The following is a 12,999-nucleotide window of genomic DNA, read 5'->3' on the forward strand; positions in this document are numbered from 1 at the left end:
TTAGCAGAATAGCTAACAGCTAATAGCTAATGGCTACTGTTTTAGAATAACAAAAATGTACAAAGGTTAGAGTGATGATAATTGCTCTATGTGGTGAAAATATTGACAGTTACTGAGTTGTACACTTTAAAATAGTGCATTTATTGTTCATAAATCAAGTATCAACAACTCTGTCAAACTAAAGATTTATAGGTACTGTTAAACCTAAACAAAAAATAAGCTTGTATAAATATTTCAAAATCAAATTATTTTTTTTCCACTCAATAGTCTGGAATTCTTGTGGATAAAGTAAAAACAGGAGTTCTAATGCTATAAAAGTTACTACTACAAGCATATCTAAAGTAGATTAATTTTTTTTATGAAAACAATTTTTTTAAACTGGTAACATCAATTAAAAACCTGAACATCTAATTTGGGCAATAGCACAGGGAACTTAACTGTCATTTCAATTAACTGCTTTTTTTGCAGTAATCTGACAATAAATGCTATCTGCTGTTAATTAGCACTTACCTATCATTTTGGAAAGCCCTTTAAAACCTAATACTTATTACAGATAATCCTATATAACAAGCAATTCATGATTTTAAAAATCACTAAAATGTGAGCCAAATAGCTGCATAAGAGTCTGAAGCGAAGCACTAAGGAATACTCACAACAATATAATGGGTTGTGTGCGAATAAGGTAAGAGTAGTGTTAGTCTAAACTCCAGAAAATACATCCATATAATAAGATAGACACAGTCTTTCAAGAAATGCTTCCAGAATCCAGATAGCTCACAAAAATCATCTTAAAGCTATATAATTTTAAGCAAGCGAGTTTCTCAGCATAAGTTTAACATTAAGCTAACTTTAATGAATACACTTTAAAAAAAAAAATTACAATGTAAGTTCTTAAATGCCACATATAAACACCATGTGCCCTCAGGAGAACTGTACCCAGAACACTTAATGTAGCATAAGAGTGCAAACAATGATTCCGACAGGCTCACAGACCACTCTATACAGATGTTTCAGCATTTTTTTCTAGACTACACCAATTTCCAGTTTAATCACAAGTATCAACGGTAAACTCCTAAAAGGAACACAATACTTTTACCATTTGTCTGTATCAATGTCATAGTTCTTTAAGTTAAAAGTCAGAAAAGTCTAGAACACAAATCCAGCACTGCTTCACAAAAGAAAGCTAATTTTTAGATTTAGATGATTACTTTTCAAGAAACTGGAAAACCTTGTTCTGTTCTTTTTACCACTCACTGTACCTAACAGACCTTTCCCTTTTGAGTCAACTTGTTAGTCTCAAGCCATGCAATTTTTAAAATTGTATTTGGTTGCTCATTCATTCATTGAGGGAGGGGTACGCTCCAGTACTCCTGCAGAAGTCAGGACAAATTACAGGAGTAGGTTCCCCCTTCCATCATGTGGATCCAGGGAATTAAACTAAGATCATCAGGTTTGACTGAAGGTACACTTACCCATTAAGCCATCTCCTTGGCTTAAAACCATTAATAATGAATATCCATTTTTACTACCAATCCTATTTCTAAAATTTGAAAGAATAAAAATCAAAACCATGGCTAAACATTTAATTACAAAAAGAATCATACATTGCACTAGAAACCAAATATACTTAACAACAGAGATGGGTAAATTGTGCAATAAAATGTATAAAGTAGCATTTAATGATCTGGGAAATGTACAGATTAGATAATTAAATTAAAAAGTAGATCACCAAAAACAAGCTAATTTTGTTAAGTCACGGCTGAAGCTGACAGTGATAGTACCTGCATGCCTACAGCACTCAGGAGGGGAAGGCAGGAAGACCACAAGCTTAAACCACTGAGCTTATACAGCAGGTTCAAGGCCAGTCTAGGCTACATGAGAGCCCATATCAAAACAAAACAAGCAAATAACAAACAAACAAAAACAGCAGAATAGAATAATTAATTTCCCATTATAAAACTTTCTTCAGATCAAAGTAAAACTTTTAGCTTTAAACCTTAAAATGAAATAGGAAAAGAAAGCTAAAAAGAAAAAAAAGTCATCTAAAGACTTGAGTTATATGGCAAGAAAAGGAAAGTGCTCTGAGAAGAATAAAAGTGTCCTGCTGGGAATAAGGCAGGATTACTACAATTACTAACAAGAAAAGGTCTGGCCTTGAGGTCTCTAGTGACAGCCATAGGGAGATCGACTCAAAGCAGGAGGACAATTACAGGAGCATGTTGCCTTTAAAAGTCCTCTTTGTGATGCCAATGGTTAGATTTATTAAGTTATTTTTATCTTAGAAAAGGCATTTCAACATGATTTAAGCCAGTCAGTCCCTGAGAAACTTATTAAAATTTTTGGACTCTAAATTTTAGTGGGATTTAATATTTTTCATCTATACATATATATTGAGGTTAATATTTAAAACAGCACGACCCAATCTTGTTTGTTCTTATGGGGCCGCCATGTTTTCCACTAGACAAGGCCTGAGGCCAAGAGTGGCAGAGTGCTCTCGCAGCTGCTCGGCTCTGATCCGCAGCTCAGGCCAGGCAGAAGCACTGGCCCTGCCACCCACCAGACGCCAGCGTGGGAGATGGCTCTGCCAATCTCCCATGCTGTCTCCACAAGGCTGGTCTGAACCCTGATAATACCTGCCATCCACATGGTACCAGGTAGAAATGAAACTCTAAAGCTTAATTATTATCCAAAGGCTTTATATATTTGTTAATGCTCAATTAACAATCTGCCCACACAATGAGTTGTTTTCCAATATCTAACCTTAAGATATAAATCGTTACTCAGGGCTGTTCTGGACCCACGTGTGGTTCTCCAAGGTGCCTACATCTCTCTCCCTAACTCCTCCTCTTCCTTCTCCTCTTCCTCTCCTCTCAACTCCTCACTCTGCCTACCTCTCATACAGCTCACTTTCTGAGCTTTATACAAAGTAGTGGGAAAATATCCTGCTACACATATATGCCAAATGTCTACAGAAGTTGTTGCTTATTGCTTGCCAGAGAAATCAACATGGTATCCATATGGTGGAATATGTGTTCAGACCACCCTTACACATAAGGAGTCAGGTAACCCTGAGAATAACATTGCTGTTCTGGCAATTTTGACTTAATGAGATATGAAGGGAAAAAAGCATCCAGATCAGTACCTACATGTTAAAAGCTGTGCTCATTTTCTTCTGTAACAAAATCACATGTGGGACCATGGTAATTCAAATGACCTTAGGAATAAAGGTATGACTATCCATTGTGATGCTCAAAGATCCCTCTTACTTCTTCAAAGCCAAGTGTTAAGGGAAGTAGAAACATGATCTGCGTCATGAGTGTCATGATTTCAGATCTCTGGTAATGGCTCTACAATCCCTTGGGGAAGATGGTTTAGCATATTAGTAGGTAGTTAATTCTAGTTGCTTTCACTTACTCTTCTTCACTTCCACAGGCTAGTGAACCAATATACAATTTTACAAGTTGTTGAATTTGTTCATTAAAATGATGCATTCCAGAAATGTGTAGATGTTCAGTGGACCAAAGCCTAAACTCTAGTGACACTGGTAGAACACAACAGTGCTTTGAATCTTCTAGATTTCAAGTGAGGTTCAGAATCAATGTCTAACAGTTCCTAAGAAGTCCATTTATTTCCTTCTCTGATGTACAATCACACTGGCAAATGGTTTCAGGTCCTAAGGAAAGACTAAGAAATGAAAGTATAAATTTCTAGTTATGTGGTTTGTCTTTCAAAGGTCTTCAGGTCTGTGAGCTGGCTTATACACCTGGGAGTAGACTGACTTTACCAAATTAATCTAAATCTTATATGGTCACTGGACCTAGAAGACTCTTGTTTATAAAAGTCAAGAAAGACTTAATAGGTTATTTATTAATTTCATAGTTATAAATTCTCAGAATCTCTGAAGCTTGGACTATAATGGTTACTGCATTGGCTTTGCTGGCCATTAAATCCACTATCCATCTGTCTTTAGCAATTTAGAGTCATTATTAGTTTCTGTCACCCAGGATCCCATTATTACCAATAATTTCAAGGAACTTAGTCTGACAGTACAAACTCCTGTCATTAACATAAAGTGAAAAGCCAGAAGAACTTTTCAAGGATGTTGTCTTCCACCAAGTACATATTCTCTTAGTTACAATTTTTAAAAAGAGTGTCCTCAAGAGAACCAACTCCTACAAGTTGTTCTCTGACATCCATAGGCATGCCATGGCATGCACAGTCATGTACAAAAAAAGGAGTAAGGTTTTTAAAGTGTCTGTCCTCTAGATCTATCAGAAGACAAGTGATAAACTCTAACATGATACATGCCCTCATGCATCTTAATCACTCCAGTCTCTGTAAACAAGTACTTCTAATAAACAAATAGAGTTCTAGCGCCTATTCTGTTCTGCTTGGTACAGACTTCCTACATATCTAATTTTAAGTCAACCGAGCAAAAAAAACTTGCTCAAGTCACTCCCAATCCTCTGCCCTAAACCTTCTATCAGAAATCTTTGCTTAGCAAACTTCTATCAATGAATTTGGCCTGACTCAATCTATATAGTCTTTCTACTCTGATCCCAACAATTCAAATCCATTCTTACAGTATCTCTTGGGCAACCGCAGGCAAAAAGGAAGCAGTCTGTTTAGTGTTTCTTGCATCTTCTCATGGATCATTTATCTCACCTTATGGGGAATACTGGAAGCTGAGTAGGCATAAAAGCAGTAAGAGGTGGCAAGGGCCAGTTCTAAGGAAGATCAGTTAACTTTTACAAGACAACCACCCTAAGAGAAGCCGTAAGTGATTCCTTGGGAGACTAACCTGCTTCACACGGGGCTAGAAGGATTGGTTTAAATGCAATGAAGCACTGAGTTGTTAAAGGTACTCACTTAATAGGAATCTATTTATATTCCTATCTCAATATTTAGGTTTCCATCCTTTCCCCCGAAATGTTAAAATGTTAACTTAAAAAGATGCTACACAGCTGGATATTCAATCTGAGTTGTAACTCAAATCCCTATAGACTTTGGATTTGGTTTCAAGAAATCTATGACTTTAGCTAAAAGATATAAAAGTTTCTTTTGGGGTAAACAAGAGCTTCAACTTCCTTCTGCCACCTGAGCTCAGAACTTATAGCTTCTTTCTTCTGTAAGTACTTCAGTATACTTTGAAGGAAGCAATATATATCATTATTCATGTTTTTGTTAGGCCAGACTTGCTCTCCCAAAACCCTGCCTTCCTTATTTGTAGAGTCCAAAGTGTAGAAAGTATCTTGTTTGTTATTAAATGCCATCTCTGTCTCTGCTGTCATTAAAAACAGGGTGAAAGTAGCCTAATTAGACCAGAAAACAACTTTAAAAACGCAGAACTACTTCAAGAACTTATCCTTATGGTTCTATTCCTTTACAGTGTTGATGGCACACATTTCTGACCAGTACTTGGTAAAATAATTTTTAATATGGTATCAGTAGCACCTCATGGCCTATACTAACCAGGAGCTGTATAAGAAAGGAATTCTGGGAAGTACAGTACCAATTTAGAAATACAACACAATGTCAGCATACCATCTTGACCTTTTTCTTTCTTAACTATCTTTGTAGTGTCCTGGCTTTAAAGTCATAACTCTCCTATTCATTGCTTCTTTTTTTAAATAAAAAAAGTGTGCATGTGTGTGCATGCACACATACATGCATGTAAGTGTGTATGTATGTACAAGCAGAAATCAGAAGATTGTTTCCAGGCACAGTTTTTGCCTTTTATTTTGTTGAGGGAAGGTCTCATCACTGTTGCTGCATTAAACACACCAGCTAGCTGTCTAGGTCACAAACTTCTAGGAGATGTCTTTTTCTCCATCACACTGTAGAAGTGCTGGTATTATAGATGTGTGCCACAACAGGTTTTTTATGAGTCCTGGGAGACCAATCAGGTCATTAGGCTTTGAATACTAGTACCTTTATGAGCTGAAACATTCCCCCAGTCCTTATTGTTTATTTTTGTCACTACTTTCTAAGGGGGAAAAAGGCTTTTAAAGAATTATTTAATGTTATACACATGAGGAACATACAGAAAACTAATCTGGACTTCCAGTGAAAGTAGATGGCAATAAAAAGTGGCTACTGTTTGTGTTCCACGAGAAAATAAAGATTAAATCTGGACTTCTCATGTCAACTGTGTACCTTTGAAAAGTACCTTTGGATTCCATTGCTCTGTGTCTCCTGGTGTTCCCTCCCTCCTAGTATGGACACAGCAAAGTTGGATAGAGCTCTATCCACCTTAGTGCCATCAGGGCCTTTTCAGGACACAAGATCTAGCCTGTTCTGAATTCTTTTTTGGTTATGAGGAGGAAGTTATGCTGCACACGTTCTGTGCATGTCTGGAAATGAAAAGCATCATTTTGGGGTGTAATGTAGCCAGCTTTCACTTCAAAAGTACAGAGACCACAGGAATAAGAGGTGGAAAGAATACTGCTGTAAAGAATAATGGGGGTGGGCTGCAGGGACTATCTACTTCACAGACTTCTTCACAAAACCAGAGTAGTTTTGGGACTCCAATTAGCAATTCTTTATGAAGTGCCTACATCCTAACACATTGAATCTGTAGTATAGAGCAACAAGGAATAAAAAAAGAAAGTCTGCACCATTATGAGTGAAAGTTTTTTTTTCCAATTTAGTGTAGTAGGGTTATTAATGACACTTCAAATATCCTTTTTTCAGAAGAATAAAACTGAATTTTTCTGGTTGAGACTGTAACTCATTAGTAGAGTGGCTTCCTAATATACAGAAAGCCCTGAGTTCAACTGCTAGCAAAAAAACCAATTAAGTCATTAAAGAGTTTAAAAACTAAAGAAATTTATCCAACATACAAAATATTGTATTATTTTTATTTACTTCAACACTGGTTCAGAGGTAACTTTCAGTTTTTCTTTAAACAAGCTCAGTTTATTTCTTATATATAAAGAATTGTATGGTTGCCCTTGTCTTTATGACAGTGGTCATTCTTTAAGAAGCCAGATCTGCAGACTGCAGAGATCAATCAGGCTATGCTTCTCTGCAGATTCTTCCTAACAGAGTTAAGCAAGCTCTTTGTCCTGTGTCCCAACAGCAGCCCCTGATTTATGTTTTAACCAGGTCCTGGCTATTCTATGCTACTAGTCACATACTCAATGCTGAACCAATTCATATGATGTGAAATTACCCACCAGACCCCAGAAAACTGATATTAAAAAGTCTGATACTTCCCTCCTCCCCCCAACTCTATTTGTCTTATTTTCATTCTTTATGAAGCTCCTCTCCTGGTTTTAAATGGAAGCTGTAGTTTCCATTTAAGCCTCTCATTATGTTTTGGCCTGTCTCATATTATTGTTCTGTTTACTGCTTAATGCTTCACCTCCCACCTTGACTGAGGCCCCATCACGGCCTGAAGACCCTTTTTCCAAATAAACCTCATTCCTGAACAACCTCATGTATTGGCTTTCCCTTTCCCTGGACTAACACTGTTGTTTTATCATTATTTCTTTATTATTATATTTAACACATACCAAATGCAAAATAAAGCTCTGGTAGGTTTTAGAATCCTGGTGTACTTTAATCCATAGGGCTAGAGGTGTTTAGTAGGATGGAACGGTATCACTTGTGTTTTGGGGGGCCCAGGTATAGGGACCCCAAAACAACAAAGAAAACATGTAGGAAGATCCTGAAAGCATGATTCTATTATAGCATCATTATTCATTTATCCTGACTTTTATTGCTATTTCCTCATTCATAACAATTCCTAATAAATTTGAAAAATCCTCTTCCTCCTTCCCATGCTATCACCCACAAACAACCTATTCTAATAGCTTGAACATCATGTCAAGTCAGAGTTAGCCCACTCCTGGTGAAATGCACCTCTCACAAGGATATCATACATATCAGATATTTACATTACGGTTTATAGCAATAGCAAAATTATAGTACTAAAGTAGCAGTAAAACAGTCCTAGCATCAGGAAAGTTGAGGAGGAGCCCTGGCCTAGAGTTTAATGGTCAGCATTGTACTCAGGGTCATTTGAGCTAAAACAATAGCATTTCTACAACGATGACGAAGATAAAACTATTAAGCTCTTACTTGATAGTAGAATTTACATAAAATTAATCCATAAAGTATTACAAGCCAAGTGTTATATTTTTTCAACCTACGGATAATTTAGAATGAGGTTTAAAGGACTTGTCCAAATGTAAAAGCTTACAATAGTTAAGAATCAAGCTCAGACCTGTATTATATATGTACTTACTTATTATCCCATGTGCTCTATATAAAAACCAAACCAGTAGTGAAAGAAAAATTTCCAACGAATTACACTTCTGTGTGATATCTGAGGATTTCAATTTATAGAAGCAGAGTAGAGTGAGGTTTACAAAGGGTTTAGGAAATGGAGAGATGGAAAATTGTTTAATCAGTGTTGTAGTCTTACATGATGTACAAGTATATAAGATATTTTAATAATATGAGTATGTTCAATGAACATTCCCTATACACTTAAAATGGTTCAGATGGTTAAGAGGTTTTGGTACTAAAATATTTACAGATATATACCAGATCCAGGGTGTACCATCACTGACAGACTATGTGAGACCCTAAGTTTAACTTCTAGAACTACCAATAATAACTAACTAAATAAGTAAGATATGTCATGAGAACAGCCTTTTTGTATTGCCTGATAATATAGCCAATAGCCAAAAGTAAATATTAAAATTCATGCTCATTTAAAGGATAAGAATTTCCTACCTAATGCTAGCTAGCTTCATTTCAAGAGCTCAATAACCACATGCAGCAGACATAAATTATTTTCATATTCATAGCAAATTCTATTAGGACAGGTTCACAGTGTGTAAAAATGACAGTAATACAAATACATTCTATTTAAAATTGTATGTGTGGCACTTCAAACCAGCAAGGTAAGAATTACTGAATAAATGGTGTTAACTAGTTATTAGGACCAAGAAAAAAATAAAACTAAAGGCACATTAACAACTTTCCTTCCTCTTTGACACAATGTCTCAGTATGCAGCCACAGCTGGCTCAACCTTGCTACTTAAGAAAGGCGGGCCTGAACTCCTAGCTCCACTGAGATAATAGGTATTCACTGACTAGTCTACATTTAAATTCTTATTTAGAGATTTAGGAATAAACCCAAACCACATTTTTCTTTTTTTTAAGAGTGAAAAGATGCATGCAACCTCACAGTTTCAGAGAAGTCAATTCATTTCTGACAGAGAAAACATGGTAGAACAGAGTTTACTTCACTGAGCCAGAAAGAAATGTTGGATAAATGCACAAACACAAAGCTATGGGTTTAATACCCAGCACTATGACAAAAGCTAGAAAAAAAATTAAAATATAGACCTAAAGCGTATAATGTAATCCTAATTAAGAAAGAGCTTTCATAGAAAGGATAGCTACAATGCCTGAACTTAGGAAGCTATGGCAGAAGGATCCAGGTTCAAGGCTAGCCTGGGCTACACAGTGAGTCCCTGTTTCAAAATAAAACAAAAAGAAACAAGTGATAGAGATTACAAAAGAGAATATAAACCTAATAGACAATGGAAGACTGATTTAAAAAAATAGAGAAAGCTATCAAATGTAAAGCAAAGCAAACAAGTAAACTTTATATGAATAAAGAAGAGAAAAACAGAAAAGAAAATGATAGAAAAGGTTTCTGTTTCTTTAATTATAAAACATAATTCAGTGGGAAAAAGTAAAAGTGTCTCTAACTTTGTGTATGTCTGAGTTATTCTAGTAACTTTTTCTAGATATGGATATTCTCTAACCAAGTATTTTCAGAATTTCACTTATACAACAATTTAAGTAAAAGGAACTACTAAGAGGCAATGAAAGCAAAGACCTGAAAAATGACCTGAGCATTTATTGGAGAAGTAGTTGAATAAATTATAATTCATTTAAGCACAGTACTGTCATATATCTAGGTTTTTAAAAAATTCATGATATACCGGCAGTGGTGGCACACACCTTTAATCCCAGCACTTGGGAGGCAGAGGCAGGCGGGTTTGTGAGTTCAAGGCCAGCCTGGTCTACAAAGTGAGTTCCAGGACAGCCAGGGCTACACAAAGAAACCCTGTCTTGAAAAACCAAAATAATAATAATAATAATAATAATAATAATAATAATAATAATAATAATAATATGTTCCGAGCCCCTCCGTGTCCCCTTCGCCCGCGAAAAGAGACACGTGAGGCGGTGTTCGGGTGGTTACCACAACGAGGCTTTACTTCTTGTATAAGCAGAAGCAGAAAGACGAAAGACCAGAAAAGGCACTGCTTATATACACCCTAGAGTAACGTGTTCACTTCTGATTGGCTGTTCACTCATTACCCATAATACGCCCCGGGATGGGCAGTGACTTTGGCACGCTTTTAGCCTTTTGCACCTGCGCAGTCAGTTGTTTACTTGTGGAGACACGGGATGTCAGTGCCATCTTGCAATGGCGGAATGTATCACCGCTAACCACGGCTTCCTACAAATAATAAAATTAATGATATGATGGTACATGTTTGTAATCCCACCATTTGAAGGGAGGATGGGAGGTGGAGATGTTCTAGAACATTACCTGGCAGCTTGGCAGCTTGTAGGCCAGATAAGCTGCAGTAAGCACAATGGCAACAGATCCAAGAGAAACCCTGCCTTTAGAAAGTGGAAGGTGAGAACTGAGTCCTGTCAGCTGTTCTCTGACATTCTATGTGCATTTTGACAAGAGTGTGCATATCCCATTCACATACACAAATGTGCACAAAACAATTAAAAATTTAAAATAGAATTTAGGAAAAAATAATAAATAAGCCACTGTGGGTTGAATATGCTTGGCTCAGGGAGTGGTAATATTAAGACATATGGCCTTGTTGGAGTGGGTGTGTCACTGTGGAGGTGGACTATGAGACTTTCCTCCTAGCTTCCTGGAAGTCAGTCTTCTGTTTACCTTTGGCCTTCACTAGCACCATGCCTGCCTGGACACTGCCATGATTCCTGCCTTGAGGATAATGGACTGAACCTCTGAACCTGTAAGCTAAGCCCAAATAAATACTGTCCTTTATAAGAGCTGCTTTGGTCATGACTGTCTTTTATAAAAGTTGCCTTGGTCATGGTGTGTCTTCATGGCAACAGAAACCCAAACTAAGACAGCTATATACACACACTTTGTGCTCAGAAATAAGAGGGCTAATGCAGTCTCAGAAGACAGGTATAGATAAACAAACAGGAGATTACATAAAAATATAAGAAACGGACCTAGAGTGTCCTTTGAGAATATACAGCTCTTGTAGAAGAAGCAAGTTCAATTTCTAACACCTATGTCAGAAGGCTCAAAAACACCTGTAACTGAAGCTCTCTCCAGGGGATCTGACACCTTCTATCCACTACAGTCATCTGTATTTGTATGCCCAAACCCACATGCAACTCCCCCCCATACCCCACACATATAAAAAAAATGAATATTTACAAATGTTAGAAAGAATACACAGGGGTTTTTAAAAAGAGAAATGGCATACTTGAAAATAGGGACTTAAAAACAACAATATTTTTTAAAAAAAGAGTTGAAAAAACACACATGTTTAAAAAAATGGCAAAAATAGATTTTAAAAAATATATAGAACTTATATAAAAAATTCTGCAAAGCAGAGAAAAAGAAAGTTTGGTATCATGTAGAACAAGATAGATGATCTCCACGCCTCTTGCCTTTGTTTTCTTCTTGGCTTACATTTTTGACATAAAAACAAAAGCAACAACAACAAACACTATTATCAGTACCTCGTTTCCTGACTCTAGTGGTCTCTTCTTCCGTGGTCCAATAGCTGCAAGAGCTGTGAGATTAGCATCTCTGTATTGGATCTGGGCAAGCTCCAACTGCTGCAGCTAGAAGATGGGGGAAAGGGGAAGAGTCAGCATTTACACAGATGCTTAGAAGGAAAATGATCACAAAACCAATTTCTATATTTATTCCCAATAAAATTATAGACTAAAATAAATATTGACTTCCTTCCAGCCAAGGGCATATTCCTCATGTCTTGACTCCAGTAGCTCCTAGTCCTTAATCTTTACATAGAAGAAACAGAGCTCAGGGAAGAGGAAGTACAGACAGAAGAAGAAAAATAAAAGTAAGACATGCCTGCAGAAAAAGTTACAGTCAGTTAAAAAGAGACTGGTCAAGCCACAGTCATCCTTTTCTGAGTAAAAGGAAATCAGCACAGTGTTTGAAGATTATAGACCATATACAGTTCTAACGTACTCTTATCTCTGACAACCACACTAAAACCACTGACTACTCAAAAGAAAAAAAATTGCACAGTGAGGGTCTAAGAGAGTAGAGCAATTTCATAGAAGCCACCCAAAGACATGGTAGAACCAGTAATCAGAGACCAATGTCCTCTGTAAAAACATTTGCAAATAAGATTTGTGGATTTATTTTATATTCATCTTCATGGCAAAAATCTTGAGTGATGTACATTAGTCTGGAATGGTCAAAACTATAAGGCACAATTTTTCAGTCTTAGGGCAACAATACAGAAGGTATCCACAAAAGATGTCTTATTGAAAAAGGATTTCAAAGTGATTATATGTGGAAATAGTGATGTATCTTTATAAAGACAAAGTAAAAAAATAAAATATCGCTGCATAAACCCTTCAGCTTTTCTAGAAGAGAAAAAAAACTTAATTCTCATGAAATCATACTGCTGTGTAAGGAAAAAAATAGTTGTTGAGGCTGAAGATAGTCACAGCCTATCTATAAGGAATATTCCTAGGAAACAAAACAGTAAGCAAAGATCAAACGTGTTATAAAAACGGTAAGGCCGAGAGCACAGCACGGGGACACCTATGAGGGCTGGGCTCTCATCACACATATCCAGCTCTCATGCTCATGTTACATTGCCTAGTCTCCAGAGCTGTGGAAAATAAAATCCTGTTGAATACATGCTATCTGCTAAGGTTTGTTTTAATGTAGTAGCATAAATATACTTAGAAAACCAATAA

General features: G+C 36.5%; 1 protein-coding gene across 1 annotated transcript in view; it reads right to left on the bottom strand.

Moving 5' to 3' along the window:
* Positions 1-12,999, bottom strand: part of Taf4b (TATA-box binding protein associated factor 4b) — a 100,818-nt gene that overhangs the window by 19,906 nt on the left and 67,913 nt on the right. Inside the window, exon 14 of the mRNA XM_034517652.2 lies at positions 11,779-11,883. Coding sequence (XP_034373543.1) covers positions 11,779-11,883 — 105 coding nt within the window. The remainder of the gene's footprint in view (positions 1-11,778; positions 11,884-12,999) is intronic.

This window comes from Arvicanthis niloticus, chromosome 14, assembly GCF_011762505.2.
Source record: "Arvicanthis niloticus isolate mArvNil1 chromosome 14, mArvNil1.pat.X, whole genome shotgun sequence".
Lineage (NCBI taxonomy): Eukaryota > Metazoa > Chordata > Mammalia > Rodentia > Muridae > Arvicanthis > Arvicanthis niloticus.